General features: G+C 43.0%; 1 protein-coding gene across 1 annotated transcript; it reads right to left on the bottom strand.

Annotated features, from left to right (window-relative positions):
• Positions 1 to 1,343: 1,343 nt before the first annotated feature.
• LOC109944570 (uncharacterized) lies at positions 1,344 to 2,341 on the bottom strand. The gene has a single exon (XM_020549341.1). It carries the CDS (start codon positions 2,339 to 2,341, stop codon positions 1,661 to 1,663), a length of 681 nt encoding a protein of 226 aa, XP_020404930.1. The 3' UTR covers positions 1,344 to 1,660.
• Positions 2,342 to 25,561: the final 23,220 nt, after the last annotated feature.

The following is a 25,561-nucleotide window of genomic DNA, read 5'->3' as shown; positions in this document are numbered from 1 at the left end:
TCGGAGGGCTCTATCATAGCAACAGAGGAGGGCACGATAGAAGCAGCAGAGGAAGGCACAACAGAGGCAGCAGAGGAAGGCACGACAGAGGAGGGTACCACGGAGCCAACAGAGGAAGGCACGACAGAGGAGGTTACCACAGAGCCAACAAAGGAAGGCATGACAGAGGAGGGTACTTGTGGCTCTAGTGGTTGTAGTGACTGATCCAGTGGCACTTATGGTTGATCCAGTGGCACTTGTGGCTCTAGTGGTTGTAGTGACTGATCATCTCCAAAAGTTGTATCTAGTGCCAATTGTGGCTCTAGTGGCTGATCCTCTCCAAAAGCTGGATCTACTGCATTCTTGCAATTTCTCGTAATATGTCCTAATCCTCCACACCTTTTGCATTTTCTCTTCCTTGGTCCAAGTCCACTACCCTCGGCACTTGACCTTATTCTAGTTTTTCTTGGTCTTCCTGGTGCTCTAGTCTGGATTGGAGGGTTGAGAACGAAACCAGGATTCACGACCTCCCACTGATGTTTTGCCTCTATGGAAGGCACATTCTCAGCATAAGTTGCTTTGAACTTGCAATAGAGTAGTACTTATGTACATATTGATCAATTTCGCTGGCTACACCACGAAGAGAAGTAATGAAAAATAGGGCATGGGTGCATGACAGCCCGGTAATCTGCCACTGCCTACAAGTGCATGTCCTGTTCGATAAGTCCACTGGATATCTCCATTCCCTCTTTTCTTTGTCCAACATTGTCACCTCTGCCTCAAGCAGTCTGCGCTTGATGAAAGACATTTTCAAACCTCTGGTCTTTTCATGCAATGTCTTCATCACAGCTGGGATTATCATGTGGCCATGAAACCTCTCAAGTGCAATTCTTTGACGCAACTCAAACTTTACCATAAGCATTTGTCGAATCTTATCTAGCAACTCCACCAAATGAAGCCCCTTTGTTTTTCTGATCCATGCATTGAAGGACTCCGCCAAGTTATTGTTCACATAGTCCACCTTGCACCCTTCACCAAATTTGCTTCTAGCCCATAGATATTTGTGATGACTTTCAATGTATATTTTTAACCTAGAGTTTGTGTACAATTGATTCACATGATAGTTATGCTTTCTAAGGCTATATGTCAATGATGCTGGCCATAAGTTGTCATCAATCAACTTTCCCTTGAATGATTTGCCCAAGTTTGAAGCAAAATGCCTCATGCATTCCCTATGCTCTACTCCAGGAAACACATAATCCACTGCAGCTTCTAAACCCTTGCAAGCGTCTGTGTGTATAGTCAATCCATGTGGAAACCCTATAACCTGACGCAAATTCTATAGGAACCATGTCTAACTTTCTGTTGACTCTGCCTCGAGGACACCATAAGCCACTGGAAAGAGCCAATTATGTGCATCAATGGCACAAGCAGCTACTAACTGGCCTCTAAACCTCCCATAAAGAGTTGTTGCATCCACTGCTAAATAAGGCCTGCAACCAGCTAAGAACCCACTCCAACATGCTTTGAATGAAACGAACACCCTTCTAAAACATTCTTTGTTCAAAATCTTGCCATTCACTTTATAATCCACCGTATGATGGTCAATCTCAACAACACTACCTGGGCACGCCTTCTCCACTTCAGCTTTGAAAGTGAATAATAAGTTAAAGCTTTCCTTTCATGGGCCATAAATCTTGTCAAGAGCCATTTCCTTGCCATAATACACTCTCATGTAAGGCACCAAAATGTTGTACTTCTCTTTAATCTTCTTTACCAGTTTAGTTGTACCAATGCATGGGTTATCTGTCACCCATTCTAATACTGCATCTGCACACCATCTACTTTTAGCTACCTTATGTGACCCTTTTCTTTCACTTGGACAAGTGTGAGGAGATGGATTCACTTTGACCTGAATAATTGTACTATTCCGCATACAGGAAGCATGTATCCTCCACTGACACCTCTCAAATGCGCAATGAACAGTCATTCTTGTTGGCTCGCTCTTGTCAATTACATAATCATACTCACCTTTGATGCAATAGGTAGCAAGTGCATTCCTAAATTCGGTCATCGATGCAAATGTGCTGCCTTCTTTTAAGGATGGATTATCTCTGTCATAATCATTACTTGGTACATCATTACCCTCTCCTTGCTCATCCACCCCCGTAGCTATGTTTTCCTCCTCCTCCTCTTCATCAGTCTCTTCAAATTGTGCCCCTGTGAAAATGTCTCCATTATAGTCCTCAAATTCTAGCATATCCCACTTGTCAACAAACTCAGGATATTGTCTCTCATCATCATCAGGAGCAGCAACTACTTCTATTGGTTCAACCTCATCATTAGGAATAATATGATTCATCCTATTTCATAGGAAATAACGACGTTAAGAAGATCCTATTTCATTCTATTGGTGGCAACATTTAAGGGTAATAGAGTAGAGAATTATGCTCCTTGCCTGGAGGAGACTGCTGCTGCTATCAAGAAGATCACGCCGGCGACTAGATCTCACACACTACTGTCAAGAAGATCACGCCGACGACTGGATGACACACACAACAGTAGGCCGAAAGCTTGCAGTGCCTCTGGAGCGCGAACAGGGGCACAGAACTGGTGAAGCATCGAGAGCAGGGACGCGGACCAACTGGAGGCACGTAGCAGCGTGTCCCTCCCGGCGGCGGCTTCCTCCCTCTCGGTGTTGTCTTCCTCCCTCCCGGCGGGGCACCCCCACGAAGTAGCGTCGGACTGGAGGCACGGAGCGAGGGGATGGAGCAGCAGGGAGCGCGGGCACGGAGCGCGAGGATGGAGTAGCAGGTCCCGGCGGCTGTCTTCCCTCTCGCCTCTAGCTCTAGGCAGAGGACCTCGCGGGGATGGAGCAGCAGGTCCCGGCGGCTGCCTTCCCTCTCGCCTCCAGCTCTGGGCAGAGGACCTCGCGGCGGGGATGGAGCAGCAGGTCTCGGCGGGCGTGGTGGGTGGGCGGGCAGAGGACCTCACGTGGGATGGAGCATCCGGTTGCGGGCTGGTGGGTGGGCGGCGGCCGGTTGTGGGCGTGGTGGGTCGGCGGCGGCCGGTTGCAGGCTGGAGACCGAAGCCTGCTGCCGAGCCGAGTTGCTGTCGAGTGGAGTGGGGATTTTTTTGCAGTGGGCCCAACCTGTAAGACACGTTAGAATGGACGGAGACGGTGACCAGGCGGATTTTTGAGCAAAGGGAAGTAGCGTTGGGTAAAACTGAGCAAGAAGAAAAACTAAGGGTAGCAACGAGTACCGTGGCGAAACTAAGGAGACCAATGTAAAAAACCCTTAATTCTTCTATCTTAGAGTTTAATCTAGCATTCTCATCTCTAAGACAGGAAATGGAATCATTGCAAACATTAAATTTTTTAATCTTAGAAATCAAACTATCATTTTTAGTTCTAATATTAGAAATTTTATCAATGCAAATATTCAATTCATCAATCTTAGCATTTAGACTAGCATTTTCATTTCTAAGACTGATAATTGAATCATGGCAAATGCTAAGCTCATTAGTTAAGTTTTCACATTTTTCTACTTCCTGAGCATAAGAATTCTTCAACTTAACATGTTTTTTGTTTTCTTTAATAAGGAAGTCCTCTTGGCTTTCCAAGAGATCACCCTTCTCATGAATAGCTTCTATTAATTCATTTATTTTTTTCTTTTGTTCCATGCTGAGGTTGGCAAAAAGAGTAAGTAAATCATCTTCATTTTCACTAGAGCTACCCTCATCACTAGATGTTTATATTTGGGGTTGGCTCTAAAATGTACCTTTTTTTTCTTGCCGTCCTTAGCCATGAAACATTTATGGCCGACGTTGGGGAAGAGGAGTCCCTTGTTGACGGCGATGTTGGCGGCATCCTCGTCATAGGAGGAGTCGGTGGAGCTTCGCCGGAGTCCCATTCCCGACACACGTGGGCATCGCCGCCCTTCTTCTTGTGATACCTCTTCTTCTCCTTCTTCCGCTTCTTGTCGTCGCCCCTGTCACTATCACTTAAAATTGGACATTTAGCAATAAAATGACTGGGCTTACCACATTTGTAGCATACCCTTTTGGAGCGGGGTTTGTAGTCCTTACCCCTCCTTTGCTTGAGGATTTGGCGGAAGCTCTTGATGATGAGCGCCATCTTTTCGTTATCGAGCTTGGAGGCGTCGATTGGAAGCCTACATGGTGTAGACTCCCTCTTCTCTTCTTCTGTCGCCTTGAATGTGATGGGTTGCACCTCGGGTGTGGAGATGGCGCCTTGTTCCAAGTTGACGATATGTTTGGAGTCTTTGATCATTAGCTCAAAGCTCACAAACTTACCAATCACTTCCTTTGGAGACATTAGCTTATATCTAGGATCCTCATGTATTAATTGAACCTGAGTAGGATTACGAAATACAAGGGATCTAAGAATAACCTTGACCATTTCATTGTCATCCCATTTGGTGCTCCCGAGGTTGCGCACTTGGTTCACCATGGTCTTTAGCCGGTTGTACATTGCTGGTGGCTCTTCTCCTTTGTTGACGATAAGTCGACCAAGTTCGCCCTTGATTGTCTCACGCTTGGTGATCTTGGTCACCTCATCTCCTTCGTGCGCGGTTTTGAGGACGTCCCAAATTTCTTTGGCATTCTTCAACCCTTGCACCTTGTTATACTCCTCTCGACACAAGGAGGCGAGGAGTATAGACGTGGCTTGGGAGTTGAAGTGCCTAATTTGGGCCGCCTCGCTCGAGTCGTAGTCCTTGTCCCCTACCTTCGGTACCTGCGCTCTAAACTCAACAATTTCCCAAATACTTTCGTGGAGTGAGGTTAGATGATGCCTCATTTTATCACTCCACATAGAATAATCTTCACCATCAAAATATGGTGGTTTGCCTAAGGGAACGGAAAGTAGAGGAGCGCGCTTAGAAATATGAGGATAGCGAAGGGGCATCTTACTATACTTCTTGCGCTCATGGCGCTTAGAAGCGACGGACGAGTCGGAGCTTGATGTGGAGGGCGATGATGAGTCGGTCTCATAGTAGACCACTTTCTTCATCTTCTTCTTATTGTCGCCTCTCCGATGGGACTTGATGGAGGAAGAGGATTCTTCCTTGTGCTTGTTGCCGGACTCCATTGAGAGAGTCCTCCCCGAGCTCACGGGCTTGTCGCCGGTCATGATTTCCCTCTTGGCGTGATCTCCTGACATCACTTCGAGTTGTTAGACTCTAATGAAGCATCGGGCTCTGATACCAATTGAAAGTCACCTAGAGGGGGTGGATAGGCGAAATCTGAAATTTATTAACTTAAGCACACACTACAAGCCGGGGTTAGCGTTAGAGTTAAAACTCAAGTCCGGGAGAGAGGGAAAAACAAATCAAATGACAATCTAGCGAATGAACATGGTGATTTGTTTTACCGAGGTTCGATTCCAAAGAACCTAGTCCCCATTGAGGTGGTCACAAAGACCGGGTCTGTTTCAACCCTTTCCCTCTCTCAAATGGTCCCTTAGACCGAGTGAGTCTTCTCCTTAATCAAACGGGTCACTTAGACCCTGCAAGGACCACCACACACTTAGGTGTCTATTGCTTTGATTAAAAGTCACTTGAGAACAAGAATGAGAAAGGAATAAAGGCAATCCAAGAAGCAAGAGCTCAAAAGAACACAAAATCTCTCTCTCACAAGTCACTAAGTGTTCGAGATGAATTTGGGACTTGGAGAGGCTTTGATCTTTTGAATTGTGTCTAGGAGTGAATGCTAGAGCTCTTGTATTGAATGTGAACTTCAGAAATCTTGGATGCTTGGAGTTGTGGTGGTTGGGGGGTATTTATCGCCCTCAACCACCAAGGTAGCCGTTGGTGAGGCTGATGTCGATGGGCGCACCGGACAGTCCGGTGCGCCACCGGACAGTCTGGTGCGCCACAGGACAGGTACTGTGCGCTGTCTGGTGCGCTGCCACATCACCCAACCGTTAGGGTTTGGAGCTCGATCGACTGTTGGAGCTTTGTCCTCTTGCGGCACCGGACAGTCCGGTGCCTCACCGGACAGTCTGGTGCCCTCTAACTTTGCTGCTCTGACTTCTGCTGTTCACTGTAGCTGCACTGTACACTTTGCAGAGTCAACCATTGTGCGCTAGATAGTCGTTGCCCGCTGATTCACCAGACAGTCCGGTGGCACACCGGACAGTCCGGTGAATTACAGCGGACACTGTCCGATGGCACACCGAGAGTGACTGGTTTGATGTTGTACGGTCCTGGTGCACCAGACACTGTCCGATGGCACACCAGACAGTCCTGTGTGCTAGTCCACAGCACACTCAAGTTGTTTGCTCCATCTCAAATTGAGTCCCTAACTTGAATCTTTTATTGGTTTGTGTTGAAACTTATGCACCTGTAAAACATGTATTCTAGAGCAAACTAGTTAGTCCATGTGTTTGTGTTGACAATCTACCACCAAAATTAATTATAGGAAAAAGTTAACCCTATTTCCCTTTTAGCTTTTCCTTTGACTAATTAAAAGCTCCCCTGATTAAAATTCTCCTCTTAGTTTTCGAGAGGGTTTTGAGATAGATACCAATTTTAAAATTGACTTTTAAAGATACCAATTGAAGGATCAATTGAAACGTAGATACCAATTTTAAAATTGACTTTTAAAGATACCAATTCAAGGGTCAATTGAAACATAGATACCAATTGATACCAATTGAGAATACATTAATTGAAATTTTACTTTTGAAGATATCAATTGAAAATTCATACTAATTCAAAATTTCCTTGAATACCAACTGAAAAACAAACATTTGTGAAATTTTTTGAAATTTGAAATGGTGGTGCGGTCCTTTTACTTTGGGCTTAATATTTTCTCCCCCTTTGGCATTAATCGCCAAAAATGGAGAACGTTGGAGCCCTTGAATACTTTCTCCCCCATTGGTAAAAGAAATATGGGTGAAAGATTATACCAATCTGAGAGATTGTGGAATAACGACAAGGGATAAATGATACCAGTAGAGTAGAGTGGAAGCGTTGTCTTTGCCGTATCCTCCATTTCCCTTTCAATCTACGACTTAGTATAGAATTACACTTGAAAACGCATTAGTCGTAGTCTTGGTACAAGAAAAAAAGAAATAGACAATTTTACCAAATGAAAGAGATATGATCAAATGTATATAAATAAGCTATGTGTGCAATGTTTCAATCAAAATTCTAAGAATCATGTATATTTAGCTCATTCCTAAGTTTGCTAAAGGTTTTCTCATCTAGTGGCTTGGTAAAGATATCGGCTAATTAGTTCTTAGGGTTTACATAAGCTATTTCGATATCTCCCTTTTATTGGTGATCCCTCAGAAAGTGATACCAAATGTCTATGTGCTTAGTGCGGCTGTGTTCAATGGGATTATCTGCCATGCGGATTGCACTCTCATTATCACATAGGAGAGGGACTGTTGGGGGCCTTCGGCTTCCGAAGGTCCTCAAAAACATGATTTGACAATGTTTTCCAAGTGAAATATGTGAACAGGTATCTTCGGAATCGGGTCATGAGTATACAAGAGCATGGTCAGGACGAAGCCTGAGCGAGACGAAATGTGATTATGACGAAGGATAATGTGATCACGAAGCTGTGCGCAGAAAAGCTTCGACATGATACCAGAAAAGGGGAACCGACTTAAAGATGAAAAGGCAAATTAGACCTCGAAGAATTACTATAGAGTTATTGACAAATGTAAAGGGCATGAATGCAATTCTACATGGGCTGCGTCCCTTGCCTATAAATAGATGAACAGTACTCCCGTACTGTTCACGCTAACTTGGCATTCGCTTTTTGCATCACGCTTGTACCTTTACTTTCCGTCAAACCGAAGGTACATTTATAATTTGTTATTGTGAATATGATAATGCAAATAAAAATGAGTTGATGATAATGTTTATATTATTTTTTGTATTTTGTATATGGATTCTTCCTCATCGTTTATTGTGCTTATGAAGGCTTTTCTTTCACAACCTTCGTCCGAAGTTCATTATATCCGAAGGGACATAATGTCTTGAAGGATGAAGGACTTTAACATTTAACACTTTTCATGTTGCCTTGTTCTTAACTCTTAGCATTTGAGAACAAGTCCCCAACATTGGCGCCCACCTCCTGTGAACTCACTTCCACTTTTGAGTTTTGAACACCTTCGGCAAGCATAGACCTTCGTCATGCCGCCGAAGAAAGCTTCAGCAACAGGGGCTGCAGCTCTGCAACCACTGGATCCCAACCAGGAGACTCTCTCTCTTCGGGAGGCCCGAAGCCAGAAGAGGAAGGCCACCAGCCCAACGCCTCAGGAGGATGAATTGGATCAAGAGATCAGAGATATGGAGATGCTTCATCAATAGGTGCAGAGGAAGAAGGAAAAGATGGCTAGGCTAGCTGACCTGCAAAGGCAGATAGACGAAGCCTCTGAAGAAGTTCGACATCTTACTCGAGATGAGCAGAACCGAAGGCCTCAGCACAGAGAGCTTCATCAGGAGGGCTTCTTCAACGAAGATGACTGGTATGAGAATTTCCACCATGGAAATTTTGCTTTTGATGATGCTTCTCCTCTGTCAGCAGAACTGCAGGCTACACCTTGGCCTCCATCCTACAAGCCACCCCAACTCCCCATGTACGACGGCCACTCAGATCCGAAGCAGTTTCTGATGAGTTACGAAGCAACAATATCTTCATATTGTGGCAATACTGCAGTCATGGCGAAATCTTTCGTCATGGCAGTCAAGAGTGTTGCACAAACCTGGTACTCCTCCCTTCAGCCAGGAACAATCACATCATGGCAGAAGCTGAAGGATATGCTGATCACTAGTTTTCAAGGATTTCAAACGAAGCCGGTCACTGCTCAAGCCTTATTCCAGTGCACCCAAGATCATGAGGAATATCTTCAGGCGTATGTCCGAAGATTCTTACGCCTGAGGGCACAAGCACCAACTGTGCCCAATGAAATTGTCATTGAGGCCATGATCAAGGGGCTTCGGCCAGGACCTTCGGCCCAGTACTTTGCCAGAAAACCCCCTCAGACTCTGGAGAAGTTGCTTCAGAAGATGGATGAATACATCCGCGCCGACAACGACTTTCGACAGAGAAGGGAGGAAGCTTACAGATTCTCCGAAATAGCCAGGGGCTTCGGAGGGAGGTTTCATCCTAGACATGTCAGATCGATTCATTCCACCTAGAATGATGACAGGGGAAGCCAGCAGCAGAGGCCGCAATATTCCTCCCAGGCTTCTCAGGCTTCGGGGCAGCAACAGAGTTATCCTCGGCCTCCAGCTCCATGGGGCAGAGGTGCCAGGGGCTTCGGAGGAAGATTTGGGGATCAGCCAAGGAAAATCTATTGCTTATTCTGTGGTGAAGACAAGGGCCACACCACCAGGATGTGCCATGTTACCATCCAAAAACAAAAAGAAATAGCAGAAGCTGCAGCCCAACAGACTTAGCCGAAGCAAGTCCTACATACTGCTTCGTACCACTCGCCCTATATCCTAGAATATGTGGGTAACCACCCTGCAGCTTCTGTTGCTTCGGCAAGTCAATCTCAGGCATCTTGGCAACAGCTTCCACCTCCACCACCAATGCAACGAGGCCAGCAGCCAGAAGGGAGTCAGCATACTCAACACCAACGAGACTTCAGAGAGGAGTCCGAAGCTCGCACAGTCAATAGTACTGTGCCAGAATCGAAGCACATTTATTGACAAATATCCTACCTCGGCAGCAGTTTTTGCATTCAGTATCATTTTCTTTTTAATAAGGAACAATTATTGAGACTAAGTGTTTTTGTCGTTTTCAATTTCTTGTAATATCTTCGACTTTGCTATAGTACAAGTATACCTTCTCCACAGAATAATGGAGTCCAAAAGTCGCTGAAGCATAAGAACTTATTGTTACGCGGTGAATCTTCGAAATAACAAAAAGTCGTTCCTAAGGGAGCGCAGCGTAAGTTTTCTGCTCAAAAGTCGTTCCGAAGGGAATGCAGAGCTTACAGCGAAAAATAAACGCTGATTCCGCTGAAAGTAAAAGGCGAAGAAGCTCCTAAGGGAGGCTTACAGCGAAAAATAAACGCTGATTCCGCTGAAAGTAAAAGGCGAAGAAGCTCCTAAGGGAGGCTTACAGCGAAAAATAAACGCTGATTCCGCTGAAAGTAAAAGGCGAAGAAGCTCCTAAGGGAGGCTTACAGTGAAAAAAAACGTCGATCTTCGGCAAATATCATTTTGCATAACATCACATCATCACATCATTTGCTTAGCATAACATCATACATCATATTGCATCAATGACGCAAGAAGGGGGTCTCAGTATTGATATTCGAAGGTTGTTTCAAAGAAATAGTGCCAGGGCACAAAAATAGTTATTGAAGAGTTATACCTTCGTCAAACTCTGAAATGGAAAGATCTATTGGTTATTGATTTTACGAGGATTGGTTACTGATTTTATGAGAACACGGATATTATTTACGAAGCATGAAAAGAAGGGAAAGTGTTTTTTCGCCGAAGGCTCAAAAACAGTATGTATATGAAGTTTCATGCATCGTAAAGAATAGAACCATAAACAGCTAATATATTACATTCAAAGTTACAAAATATTACACATGTTTCTCAACAAACATTACATTCTAAATGTTTTTACAATAACATCTAATCTTCCCTTAAAACTATTTCTGCAGCTTCGTTTAGTAGCTGATCAACAACTTTATCCATGATGGCTTCGGCCATTTTTCTAATTTCGTCGTCCCCTTTCGCGTGGGGGTCCACCGATTGCTCGGTAGGCTCTGAGGGAGGAGAAAGTACGGCTTTATTACAAAACGTAAACAAGTCCGAAATCAAAAATTACAACAGAGAGCCGAAAACCACTAGTCAATACCTATTTGCCCTTCGGGATCCGCACTTTTTTCAGCGGCCTCTGCTACTTTCCTAGCGTCATGAATGCCTTTCTCGCTTTTTCGTATAATTTCCTGGGCCATTTCCCGACCACCATTGTCCCAGATGTCGGTGAAAAATTTTCCACCGACCAAGCTCGCTTCGGCCGAAGGGTCTTTTATATCTTCAGAGGATAAGGCGGTTTCGGATTATGCTAAGAATTTTACATGGTCACAGCCTTTCCTCTCCAAAATGGTAGCAATCCCCCTGGCACCCAAAAAGGCGCATATGTCTCCTCGACTATTTAAAATTTCTTCAAAAGCTTCAGCTTCATGGCTGATCCATCCAATTGGGCCTTCGGGGTCACCCCTTATGAAGTTCTCCTCACTTGAGAATGCGCCAACGCTGGCGAAGCTGGTTTTTATTGTCTTAACACATTCCATAGATTTTTCATAGCATCTTTTCTTAGATGCACGAAGCTCTTCAACGTTTTTCTCCAAATGATTTGCCCATTGTTCACTGATTTCTCGTTTTGTTTCTTCAAGTGTGCGCTCCTCTTTAGCTCTAGCTAGTTGTTTTTGAAGATCTTCAATTTCACGCTTCTGAGCTTCAGCTTGAGCTTTAAAAGTAGCTTCGTCTTCTTTTATTCTATTTATAAATGAATATAATATTTTATCTTTTTTGAGACCTTCGTTCCTTAGTTCAATTACTTCGGAACGAAGGTTGCTCAGGGCCATAACACACCCTTCGTCTTCAGCATCTTTTTGAGCCCTGAGGGCATTGCTAAGTATAAGGCCCTACAAAAAGTTTGGTTTCAATAAGTTTAAACAAATGAAAAATTTTGGTTTCAATAAATAATACAAAGACCTCATTTTTGCACCTTTAAGCTATTATACGCTAAGCTGTCGGCCAGCTCGTTTTTCGACAACACCGAGAGCCCGTCTTCTAGTGTTGGGAATCCGAAGCTCTTGCTCATCTCCCGACAGACAGAAATCTCCTTGTTGTCAGGGAGACAATACAAGAAGTCTTCTTCTCCGCTGCCGTTGAATATTAACGCCCCCTTTGGATATTTCAGTTTTTGGGCATAAAACTGGGCCTCTTGCTTTTCTTTTTCAGTCAACTTTTTCCCTGAAGCATGTCGTAAAATATAATCGAAGGCTTCGGAAGATGCTTCGGGGGCTGCAGTGCCAGTTTCTTCAGCCAAAATTTGTTCTGCTATTTTGTTTCTTCGGCTTCCAAGGATTTCACCTTGGTGGGCTTTGAAGGCCCAGCTTAAGTCTCAGATTGGTGCTTTGAAGCTTCGGCACCAAAGGCTTCAATATGCACTTCGGAAGTTTCAACAATTTTCTTCGGAGTCGTGCTTGAAGACTTTATTGTCTCCAAAACATCCAGCACATTAACCATCCTTTTTCTTTTGGGGGTCATTGCTGGACCCTTTTGGCTTTTTGGTGCTTCAATTTTTGCTGAAGGACTTAAAATTTCATATGTCCTTGTTTCTGTAGCCTTCGGTTCTTCTATTTTCTTCATTTCCGGCATTATGATTGGCTCTTCAACATTCGGTAGGGGAGTCGGCTCCTTGGTTTCGGTGGCTGAAGAGGTTTCACCGACATATTCAGGCACTATGGCCGGTTCAATATAGCGTGGCCGGTGAGTAAGAACCTTTATCTTTTTCCTCTACGGCGTTGGCTCACTGGGAGCGGCTGAAGCAACTTCCTTTGCTGAAGCGGTATTTTTTCTTTTCTGACCCCATGTTGGATAACGGTAGTCGGGGTAGACAAACCCAATTGCATCAAATACTCGGTTGAGTCTCTTCTTCTTTCGGCCTCCGAAGGCTGCTGATAGTGCAGTGTCTTCGGCCTTCAAGTATGATCCAAGCAGTTCATCACTTATGGCCTCAATACTTTTTAGCCAGTCATCATCTGGCTTGACGAACTTATCTCCGTATTTGAATGTGTATTTTAGTCTAACTAGTCCACCTTCGTCAGGTTCCCTGACGGTTTCCTTCGGCATTTCCCACTTTTCTGCAAGTGGCCATACTCTGAAGGCAATGTGTTCTTGGATCAAATCCCTTGTCCCAATAAAAGAGCAAACCACGCCGAAGGCTCTCTGGCATTCTTCGGCTGCTTCATCCATTTCCACCTTCGGCCTCCGGAGGCCGAAGCGTTGCTAGATAGGGCGCATAATGATATCTTTAATATCTTCCCGTGTTTTCAAATCATTCTTCACATAAAACCATTCCGTCATCCAGTCGCCGGGCCACCTCTTTCAAAAGGTTGGCATGGGATAGCTTGACCCAGACTGGGCACCGAAGTTGTAGTAGACAAAATTGTTGTGATACTGCTCTTTACCCCAGGGTTTTGTCTCTCATGTATGTTGCAGAAACTTTTTGCATTTGGTTTTAAACCTTGGCTCCTTGCGGCCCAGAAGAAGATGCCCATCCTTATGATTGCTTCGGGAGTAAGTTGATGAAGGCAGATTTCAAATATCTTCAGTATTTCCACGACAAAACTGCTCAAGGGAAACCGCAGTCCAGCCTTTAAGAAGCTTCGGAATATCACGACTTCATTCTCCTCGGGAGTCGGACAAGTTTTCTCTCCTTCGTCAGCCCTCACAATAGACAAGCCTCAAAAATATCTACCCCTCATATTGACAAGATGGCTTTGATTAATACTTGATTTACCAAAAACCGCATGGCTTGGTCGCCAAGGTCGATCTTCGGAATCTTCACCACCACTATCCACATCATAACTGTCACTGTCACCAGTGTCTTCAGATAAACCCTCTAAAATCTCCCTAGTAATCTTCTCTGTATTTGTCTTTGCTGTTGATTGAAGAAAGTCGAGATGCATCTCCTCAGAAAGGCTCAGCTTCGATTCAGCAACAGCTTTCTTATCTTCAGACATCTTCGAAAATGCTGAGAAAGTGCTCTCGAAACCGAAGCTTAAAAATTTAAAAAGCCAAGCAAGTGTTGTTGTGCAAGAGCTAAAAGTCGAGTGAGCAAAAGCAGATGGCAAGAAAGCGTGCCAAATGGACTCGTGGTGAGCTCTTATTTATACACCTAGTGCGTTAAAAACTAGAGGGTACCGCTTGTCAATGACTGTTGCTATTCTAGCAAAGGGAAGGTGTTTTTTCAGACCTTCGGCTGAAGGCCTTCGTCCATATCGCAATATGAATTTATCACTAATAAATTAATATTGCGAGGGGCTACTGTTGGGGGCCTTCGGCTTCCGAAGGTCCTCAAAAACATGATTTGACAATGTTTTCCAAGTGAAATATGTGAACAGGTATCTTCGAAATCGGGTCATGAGTATACAAGAGCATGGTCAGGACAAAGCCTGAGCGAGACGAAAGGTGATTATGACGAAGGATAAGGTGATCACGAAGCTGTGCGCAGAAAAGCTTCGGCATGATAGTAGAAAAGGGGAACCGACTTAAAGATGAAAAGGCAAATTAGACCTCGAAGAATTACTATAGAGTTATTGATAAATGTAAAGGGCATGAATGTAATTCTACATGGGCTGCGTCCCTTGCCTATAAATAGATGAACAGTACTCCTGTACTATTCACGCTGACTTGGCATTCGCTTTTTGCATCACGCTTGTACCTTTACTTTCCGTCAAACCAAAGGTACATTTATAATTTGTTATTGTGAATATGATAATGCAAATAAAAATGAGGTGATGATAATGTTTATATTATTTTTCGTATTTTGTATATGGATTCTTCCTCATCGTTTATTGTGCTTATGAAGGCTTTTCTTTCACAACCTTCGTCCGAAGTTCATTATATCCGAAGGGACATAATGTCTTGAAGGATGAAGGACTTTAACATTTAACACTTTTCATGTTGCCTTGTTCTTAACTCTTAGCATTTGAGAACAAGTCCCCAACAGGGACTTTGCTCAATTTATAGCCATTGTCCTTAAGGGTTTGCCTCATCCAAAGCAATTGCGCACAACAATGACCTGCGGCAATGTACTCGACTTCGGCGATGGAAAGAGCTACGGAGTTTTGTTTATTTGAAGCCCAAGACACTACGGATCTCCCCAGAAACTAACAAGTCCCTGATGTGCTCTTCCTATCAATTTTACACCCTGCCCAATCGGCATTGGAATATCCTATTAAATCAAATGTGGATCCCCTGAGATACCAAAGCCCAAACTTAGGAGTGTAAACTAAGTATCTTATGATTCTCTTCACGACCCTAAGGTGAACTTCCTTAGGATTTGCCTGAAATCTTGCACACATGCATACTGAAAGCATAATATCCAGTCGAGATGCACATAAATAGAGTAAAGATCCTATCATCGACCGGTATACCTTTTGATCTACGGATTTACCTCACGTGTCGAGGTCGAGATGTCCATTAGTTCCCATGGGTGTCTTGATGGGTTTGTCGTCCTTCATTCCAAACTTCTTAAGTATGTCTTGAATGTACTTTGTTTGGCTGATGAAGGTGCCTTCTTGGAGTTGCTTGATTTGAAATCCAAGGAAATACCTCAACTCTCCCATCATAGACATCTAGAATTTTTGAATCATGATCCTACTAAACTATTTACAAGTTGACTTGTTAGTAGACCCAAATATAATATCATCAACATAAATTTGGCATATAAACAAGTCTTTTGCAACAGTTTTAGTAAAGAGAGTAGGATCGGCTTTGCCGACTTTGAAGCCATTAGTGATAAGAAAATCCCGTAGGCATTCATACCATGCTCTTGGGGCTTGCTTGAGCCCATAAAGCGCCTTTGAGAGTTTATACACATGGTTAGGATACTCACTATCTTCAAAGCCGGGAGGTTGCTCAACATAGACCTCTTCCTTGATAGGTCCATTGAGGAAGGCACTTTTCACGTCCATTTGGTAAAGCTTAAAGCCATGGTAAGTAGCATAGGCAAGTAATATACGAATTGACTCAAGACTAGCTACGGGTGCATAAGTTTTATCAAAGTCCAAACCTTTGACTTGTGAATAACCTTTGGCCACAAATCGGGCTTTGTTTCTTGTCACCACACCTTGCTCATCTTGCTTGTTGCGGAATACCCATTTGGTACCTACAACATTTTGATTAGGACGTGGAACTAAATGCCATACCTCATTCCTCATGAAGTTGTTGAGCTCCTCTTGCATAGCCAGCACCCAATTCGGATCTCTTAGTGCATCCTTTATCCTTTGGCTCAATAGAGGAAACAAAAGAGTAATGTTCACAAAAATGTGCAACTTGAGATCTAGTGGTTACCCCCTTATGAATGTCACCAAGGATGGAGTTGACGGCGTGATCTCATTGAATTGCTTGGTGGACTCTTGGGTGTGGCGGTCTTTGACCCTGAATTTCTTGATCATCTTCCTTGTCTTCATTATCTTCATCTCCCCCTTGATCATTGTCCTCCTCTTAAGGTGGCTCATCCTCTTGATCTTCATCTTCGTCATCTTGAGCCTGATCTTCATCTTGGGTAGGTGGAGATGCTTGGTTGGAAGATGACTGTTGATATTTTGCTTGTGTGGGCTCTTCAGATTCCTTAGGACACGCATCCCCAATGGACATGTTCCTTAGTGCGAAGCATGGAGCCTCTTCATCATCTTGTTCATCAAGATCAACTTGCTCCACTTGGGAGCCATTAGTCTCATCAAACACAATGTCACAAGAAACTTAAACTAGTCCAGTGGACTTGTTAAAGACTCTATATGCCCTTGTGTTTGAGTCATAACCAAGTAAAAAGCCTTCTACAGCTTTAGGAGAAAATTTAGATTTTCTACCTATCTTGATAAGAATAAAGCATTTACTCCCAAAGACTCTAAAATATGAAACATTGGGCTTTTTACCGGTGAGGAGTTCATATGATGTTTTCTTGAGGATTCGGTGAAGGTAGAGCCAGTTGATGGAGTAGCAAGCAGTGTTGATTGCTTCCGCCCAAAACCGGTCTGGAGTCTTATACTCATCAAACATGGTTCTTGCCATGTCCAGTAGAGTTCTATTCTTCCTCTCCACTACACCATTTTGTTGAGGTGTGTAGGGAGAAGAGAACTCATGCTTGATCCCCTCTTCCTCAAGAAATCCTTCAATTTGAGAATTCTTGATCTCCGTCCCATTATCGCTTCTAAGGTCTCTTGTGTTTGTGATTTTTCCTGCAAAAAGAACACCGAAGTGAAGCGAGAATAGTCATCCACAATAACTAGACAGTACTTACTCCCGTCGATGCTTATGTAAGCGATCAGGCCGAATAGGTCCATGTGGAGTAGCTCGAGTGGTATGTCCATCATCATTATGTTCATGTATGGATGATGAGCGCCAACTTGCTTTCCTGCTTGGCATGCGCTACAAACTCTGTCTTTCTCAAAATGAACATTGGTTAGTCCTAAAATGTGCTCTCCCTTTAGAAGTTTATGAAGATTCTTCATCCCAACATGGGCAAGTCGGCGATGCCATAGCCAACCCATATTGGCCTTAGCAATTAAGCAAGTGTCAAGTTCAGCTTTGTTATCATTAAAATCAATATAGCTGACCCTCTAACACTCCCTTAAATGCTATTGAATCATCAGTTCTTCTAAAGACAGTAACACCTATATCAGTAAAAAGACAGTTGTAGCCCATTTTGCATAATTGAGAAATAGAAAGCAAATTGTAGTCTAAAGAATCTACAAGAAAAACATTGGAAATAGAATGGTCAGCAGATATAGCAATTTTTCCCAAACCTTTAACCAAACCTTGATTTCCATCCCCGAATGTGATAGCTCGTTGGGGACTTCATTTTTCTCATAAGAGAACATCCTTTTCTCCCCTATCATGTGGTTTGTGCATCCGCTATCAATTATCCAACTTGAACCACCGGATGCATAAACCTGCAAAACAACTTAGGCCTTGTTCTCAGGTCCAAACAGTCTTGGGTCCTTTGATGTTAGAATCAAGCACCTTGGGTACCCAAACACAAGTCTTTGGACTCTTGTGTTTGCCCCCAACATATTTGGCAACTACTTTGCCTGATTTGTTAGTTAAAACATATGATGCATCAAAAGTCTTAAATGAAACATTATGCTCATTTGATGAAGTAGGAGTTTTCTTTTTAGGCATTTTAACATGGGTGGTATGCCTAGAGCTAGAAGCCTCATTTTTATACATAAATGCATGATGAGAAACAGTGTGAGGTTTCCTAGCATAAATTCTTCTAATTTTGTGCTCAGGATAGTTAGCAGGATAAAGAATGTAACCTTCCCTATCCTGAACTATGGGAGCCTTACCCTTTACAAAATTAGACAATTTCTTAGGGGCATTAAGCTTGACATTGCTTCCCCTATTGGAAACCAATGCCATCCTTAATGTCAAGGCGTCTCCCATTATAGAGAATGCTTCTAGCAAATTTAAACTTTTCATTTTCAAGTTCATGCTCATTCATTTTAGTAGTTAATTTAGCTATATGATCATTTTGTTGTTTAATCATAGCAATGTGATCATCAATAGCTTTAACATTAACATCTCTACATCTAGTGTAAATGGAAACATGATTAACAGTAGATGTAGAAGGTTTGCAAGTATTTAATTCTTCTATCTTAGCATTTAAAATGGCATTTTCATCTCTAAGACAGGAAATGGAATCATTGCAAACATTTAACTTTTCAACCTTAGAAATTAAACTAGCATTCTCAGTTCTAAGGCTTGAAATAGAGTCATGACAAATGCTAAGCTCCTTAGTCAAGTTTTCACATTTTTCTACTTCCTAAGCATAAGCATTTTTCAATTTAACAATTTTTTTGTTTTCTTTAATAAGGAAATCCTCTTGGCTTTCCAGGAGTTCATCCTTCTCATTAATGGCCTATATTAGTTCATTTAATTTTTCTTTTGGTCCATGCTGAGGTTGGCAAAAAGAGACATTAAATTATATTCACTATCACTAGAACTACCCCCATCACTAGATGTAGTATATTTGGGTGTACTTCTAGAGTGTACCTTCTTCTTCTTACCGTCCTTGGCCAAAAGACACTTGTGGCCAACGTTGGGGAAGAGGAGACCTTTGTTGATGGCAATGTTGGTGGCATCCTCGTCGAAGGAGGACTCGGTGGAGCTCTCATCGGAGTCCCATTCCCAACATATGTGGGCATCACCACCCTTCTTGTAGTACCTCTTCTTCCCCTTCTTGTCGTCGTCCCTATCACTTTCACTTAACATTGGACATTTAGCAATAAAATGACCGGGCTTACCAGATTTGTAGCACACCCTTTTGGAGCGGGGTTTGTAGTCCTTCCCCCTCCTTTGCTTGAGGATTTGACAGAAGCTCTTGATGATGAGCGCCATCTCCTCATTGTCGAGCTTGGAGGCGTCGATTGGAAGCCTACTTGGTGTAGACTCCCTCTTTTCTTCTTCGGTCGCTTTGAATGCGATGGGTTGCACCTTGGGTGTGGAGGTGGCGCCTTGCTCCAAGTTGACAATGTGTTTGGAGTCTTTGATCATTAGCTCAAAGCTCATAAACTTGCCAATCACTTCCTCGGGAGACATTAGCTTGTATCTAGGATCTCTACGGATTAGTTGCACTTGAGTGGGATTACGAAAAACAAGAGATCTAAGAATAACCTTGACCATTTCATGGTCGTCCCACTTGGTGCTCCCGAGGCTGCGCACTTGATTGACCATCGTCTTGAGCCGGTTGTACATGGCTTGCGGCTCTTCCCCTTTGTTGAGGACGAATCGACCGAGTTCTCCCTCGATCGTTTCGCGCTTGGTGATCTTGGTCACCTCGTCCCCTTCGTGCACGGTTTTAAGGACGTCCCAAATTTCTTTGGTGTTCTTCAACCCTTGCACCTTGTTATACTCCTCTCGACACAAGGAGGCGAGGAGTATAGACGTGGCTTGGGAGTTGAAGTGCCTAATTTGGGCAGCCTCGTCCGAGTCATAGTCTTTGTCCCCCACCTTTGGTACCTGCGCTCCAAACTCAACTATATCTCAAATACTTGCATGGAGTGAGGTTAGATGGTGCCTCATTTTATCACTCCACATACAATAATCTTCACCATCAAAATATGGTGGTTTGCCTAGGGGTACGGAAAGTAATGGAGCGCACTTTGAAATACGGGGATAACGTAGGGGCATCTTACTATACTTCTTGCGCTCATGGCGCCTAGAAGTGATGGATGACACAGAGCTTGATGTGGAGGGTGACAAAGAGTTGGTCTCATAGTAGACCACCTTCTTCATCTTCTTCTTATTGTCACCTCTCCAATGCGACTTGATGGAGGAAGAGGTGTCACACCCGTTTCCAAATGGGCAGAGCCGCATGCATAGCATATGTGTGCCAGGATCTATTTCCACACATATGTTGACGTCACAAGTGTAATATATCAAAAGAACAATGCATAAAAGCGTAAATAACGATTATATTAACATATTACACTTCAAACAGACATAATGTCTTAACCTTTATTCATCAAAGTACAAGGAAACATGGACATCCATCCACAGGAAGATGACCGGGGGTATCACTAGACTAGCATCCATCAAGTTCACCATCATATATTCATCTGCAAACTTCTGATCAAAAATTAAGCAAGGGTGAGCTCACTTATGGTCGGGGCTCAGCAAGTGGGGTGAAAATGCAAGGTAACAAGGTAAGGCTAAAGTTTAATGCAGTTAGCATTTTAGTTGGTCAACATTTTATTATCAACACCTGATTACTAGGTATAAGTATATACCAAACCCATTTAAGCATAAGCTATAATCTTCAGCATATATATATCATCAACATGAAGATCAACCTCTTGAGCGAACCACTTAAGCTTACCGCTTAAACAAAACCGATCACGATTTATTTTTATATTCAAGTTCAATTATCATGTGAGGGTCCAGGCTGCTCATAATCGTGAGAACGACTGATATATCAGTTTTACACTCTGCAGAGGTGGTACAACTTTACCCACAAGCCATGTATCCCCTCTAGCCTAGGTCGGCCAAAACCTGTAAACACTTCCGAGGTGAGTGGCTAGGGATCCACTATGAGGCTTTCACAGAATACTCTTAATACTAAGCAACCCGTTAAGGTTTCTAAGTCGGTGTGGTGACCCTCTGGGTGAGGTACCTTAGCCAAGAATACGTCCCCATGTTAACGTTTGCTGCCACCATTGTCGCTCCCCCTCTTGCCCATATTTTAGGTAAGATTGCTAGGCACTAAGCATATAAAGCTAATTACCAAAGCCAGAGCCATGATAGCACTCGTGGTTGCACTGTTTTCCTAGGTGGTCACTCCATGTTCCAATTATCACAATATGGTCTTGCTTAATCATCAGATTAGCAACAATAATGTAAACTTACCATTTGGAACATTAATATCATCAGTAGGAGTACCAGCATAAAGTTAAAGTTGTAGCAATAGCATAGCTACTTGATTAGATCAAAACCTAGGTTAACAAGGAATAAGGTTGGAAAGGTTAGGTGTATCTGAATAGGTAACCCATCAAATTATGCAAATATTCAAAAGTAAACTTTATTAAATGTATTGTATGGGATCAGACAGAATATGCAGGGGGAGAAGTTCACTTGCCTTGCTTATTGAAAACTTGAGGTTCTTCCACGGATAGGAATAGATCTTGATTCTTAACTACTAGATCAACCACTAAATATCACATAAACAAACAAGAAGAACAAACACCACTCAATAACATACAACATTCACCATACGTAAAGCTAAAAGAAAGCCTAACGAAAAGAGCGTTCGCTTTTCAAAAACATTACACGCAAGGGTTATAATAAAAGGTATTCTTTTCAAAAATGTGTGATCTATACTTTATAAAACAAGACATGAGCTTAAAAGTATCTTAATTAAAATATACAAATATTAAGTTCACCAATTTAATCCTTTATAAAACGTCATATGTGATATGTCTAAGATTAAGGGTTTATAGGATGTTAAAACATGTTATAACAATATTAAACCTTTTTAACTTTTTAGAGAAGACATATGTTATATATCTAAGATTAATGCATTATGAAATACATTATTAATTTATGAAGCCTTATGGAACATATAATAAAACATCTATTTGAAAAGACCTTAAGATATAATCCTAAACAGGTTTTATGTGAAAAGATCATTAAACAAATAGTTATATTTATTTTCATTAAGAAAATACATGGTCTAATAGATTTTTATGAGAGATAATGAATCAATTAATTATCTTTACTTTTTCTTAAGACAACACTAGCCTCTATTTTCATTAAGAAAGTTATATACAAAACAACAAATAAACTCATATTTTAAAAGAACATGAACACTAATTTCATTAGTTTATTCTTTAGGAAAAACTAAGTGATATATAAATAATATGGACTAATTTGATGGATAATATTAATCATGTCTAGAAAACTAATTGATATATATATGACATGGACTAAGTTTGATTAAATGGTTAATTAAGCCTATATAACCAGTTGTGAACAAATTGAAATATAAATCTAATTAACTAGATTATGAGAGAACATAATTACTCTATTACTTATCTTTACCTTTAGTTTAGGAACACATGACCTAGATATTTAATACTATATTCATTGGTATATTATTAATATCATTTTAGTTACGACGGTGTGAGCATTTAATTTAGCCATTATCTCATTATTAGAAAAGTTATATGACACATCTCTATTGTAAAGCATATAATTATGGATACTTAAATATGAGACTAAATGAGTTTTATGTGAAGGGATAATAAATAATTATCATTCTATTAAGAAAACACTAAATCTATATTTCTTGAGAAAACTACATATAAATTGACTACCACAAACATAATTCACGAAAACTATTAAAATACATAATTAAATAGGTTTTATCATAAAATTACAAAACTTACCAAAATAATGATTAAATTGCTAGATATAATTTCTTTTAAACAAAATAGCGCAGGGGCTAGATCGCAAATAAAAGAGTAGACTAGGGGTAGGAAGCAAAATATATTTCTTCTACCTTATAACGTAGGTAGCATAACAATAGATTGTACGGGAAGGACTTCCGGTGACGATGGTCCTCGACATATGACGTTAGCGCGACTCGGTACCACGGCGACAGCGTGGTACGGAGAAAAACAACAAGGCACGACACAGTGAGGCCTCGACGATGGTGAGCGAGCGACGAGAGCGGCAGCCGACAACTCCGGTGAGCTACAAGGATGGCGTTGTGCCGGGGAGTCCACAGGGTCTGACGATGTCGATGAGTGAGCGCAGCAACTGTGAGTAGTAACGGCGCAGTGAGGCTTTGGGAGACCAGTAAGCTATGCCGACGACGGCGAGATGAGCAACGTCGTTGTGATGGCGGCGAGCAGCAGCGCGGCGCAGGGCGGCTGTGCGTGTGCAGTAGTAGAATAGCAGTGCAGAGGCGAATAACGACGATGGAGAACTGAGCAGCAAGCAACGCAAGGGTGCACGATGCGTGGGAAATCTAGTGGTGGTCTTCTTTAGCGGCGAGGGACACTGAGGAGTCCCAGCGGCGGTTGCACGGATAGAGCGCTCCGGTGAGGTGCTGGCATGGCGGCGAGACGTGGGCGAACAGTGGCACAGAGAGCTTGGTGTGGCTCAGCTGGGCATGACGAGAGCAGGGGAGGGTGTAATAACCAACTTATAATTTGTGGAAGATAACCTAAAAAGGAGAAATGATATTCCTTTATATATATGTGTGTTATCTATATTTATCATTTCACGAGAACATCACATGAAAACAAATAAATAAATAACAAAAGACATCCAAAAAAATAAATTATACATCATGCTGGGATTTTATTTTATGTGCATTCTGTGACAACATAAAATAATGTGAAAAGAAATATATTAATACACAAACGGGAATTTGACATCTAAAAGAAATTCTAGAAATTGGAAAAGAGAAGTAAATAAATATTAAGTGGATAAAAAAATAAGTAAATAAAGATATATGAACCCTATACTAGGGTTTGAATTTGCATAATTGATTCAAAGGTGAAACCCATATTCAAATTCAAATTTGGATTCAAAATAAGCATGAATAAAGAAAAACAGAAAATAGAAGAAAAAGAAGAAGAATAAAACCCTTATGGGCTGGTTTTCTCCTGCCTCGGCCCAACCCTAATCTCCTCCTTTCGGCCCAGCGCCCTAACGCGGTCAGTCACTTCCATGTGGGCCCCTCTGACCAGTCCTTCAGTCCACGCGCCATCCCAGTCTCCAGCTTCTGCGCTCGGTCGCCTACAAGTGGGACCCGCACCACCTCTGCACGTCTTCTTTTTTTCCCCAACGAATTCCCCTCCATCGTCGGTGACAGCTCTACCCTCTTCCCCATCCTGATCGGGATTTCGTCCCCTGGTGGCGGGTGATGCGCGACTGCCTTCTCCGGGCTTCCCGCGATCCACGCCTGGCGTGGGCCCATTGAGTCAGCTCCACAACCGAGGGTGCGGCACTGCACATCTTCTTTCCCGAGCGTCAGCAGCCGCCCACCTCCGCAACGACCGGGTCTCCATGGCCGACTTCTGCGCGGGTGGCGTGGATAGCGTGGTGGTGAAGCATTTTTCTCTCCGCTTCTTGGGACCGAGTCGTCCGGTCCCCCTCCCTAACGGAATCGCGCACCCACCGTAGGAACCGTGCCGCAAAACTCGCCAGCGCGCACCGTTAAACGATCCTCCCCAAAATCGGACTCAGTTCTGGTATAAGAACCCTAGACGTCGCCATCGTGTGCTCGCCAAGAGGGTTAGTAGCCGCCGTGATCCATATTGCTGAGTGAATCCATGGGAGAGAGATGGAACAGAGAGGATGCCGCCGCGGGGATAAATCACCTACTACGGCGATGGAGCCTTAAATGTTGATCTGGGACCTCTGTGGAGCACTCCGGTGCTGCGTCGTGACTCCAAGACGCTTCGGCAGCTGTTAATTTCTCCGTGGTGTCGCTGCGCTAGCGGAATTTCTCGTCGTACCTCATCGCCGCCGCCGGGGCCGCTCTGCACCATGGACTGGCTTCAACTCGCGATATGAGCCGGTAATAGCCCTTCCCTGCTGTTCATAGTATCCCGCACTTCGTCTAGCACGGTTCGGGTTGGGTCCTGGGCGTCGGGATGACCATTGGGACGCTGCTCCGACGATGCCGCCGCCGGTACGGCTTCGGGCGCCGCCGTGCTCTGCGTTAGGGAATACGGGGGAAAGCCTCTGACCGTTAGATCTGTGCGGACGGCTGGGATTAAAAACGCAGATACCTTTTCGGTTAAGTAGATCGTGGCCGTCCGTTTATAAATCGATGATCGGAGTCGGGTCGTGGCCTCATTAAATCCGAGGCGGGGGATCGGGAATGGACGGTTCGGGATCCACGCCGATTCTAATGTAGCAAGATGTAATCCTGGTCGTTGAGATGTGATCTGACGGCTCTAGTAGGTAGACACCCCTTCGCGGCGACCGTTTTACTAAAGAACCCCTCGTCTTACACGTAAATAACCCACCGTCCTATCCTAGTATAAAGTAATTACGGTTGGGTCCTAGAATTTTTAGAAATAACCCCGAGCTCTCTGGTATTCACATCCGCAATCCATAAATCCCAGAAATTCATAAAATAAATATTAAAAATACATAGAACCTTGTTTATTCCATAACTCATTCATTTTAACTCTGATTTGATTCATTCAAATTGCGTTAGCTTCATAAAAATATTGTATACCCAGTGGCAATATTAATTTTACCATAAAACATATTTTTATTTGTTTAGCCTATTATGCCTTTTAACTAAAATTAAACTAGAC

This window comes from Zea mays, chromosome 2 (genome assembly GCF_902167145.1).
Source record: "Zea mays cultivar B73 chromosome 2, Zm-B73-REFERENCE-NAM-5.0, whole genome shotgun sequence".
NCBI lineage: Eukaryota > Viridiplantae > Streptophyta > Magnoliopsida > Poales > Poaceae > Zea > Zea mays.
The sequence above is the reverse complement of the archived record's forward strand: the minus strand, read 5'-3'. Positions and strand labels throughout refer to the sequence as shown.

What these genes read in the sequence shown, in the direction of transcription:
- LOC109944570 (XM_020549341.1), bottom strand. Translation starts at nt 2,341, where the DNA reads ATGAATCATATTATTCCTAATGATGAGGTTGAACCAATAGAAGTAGTT.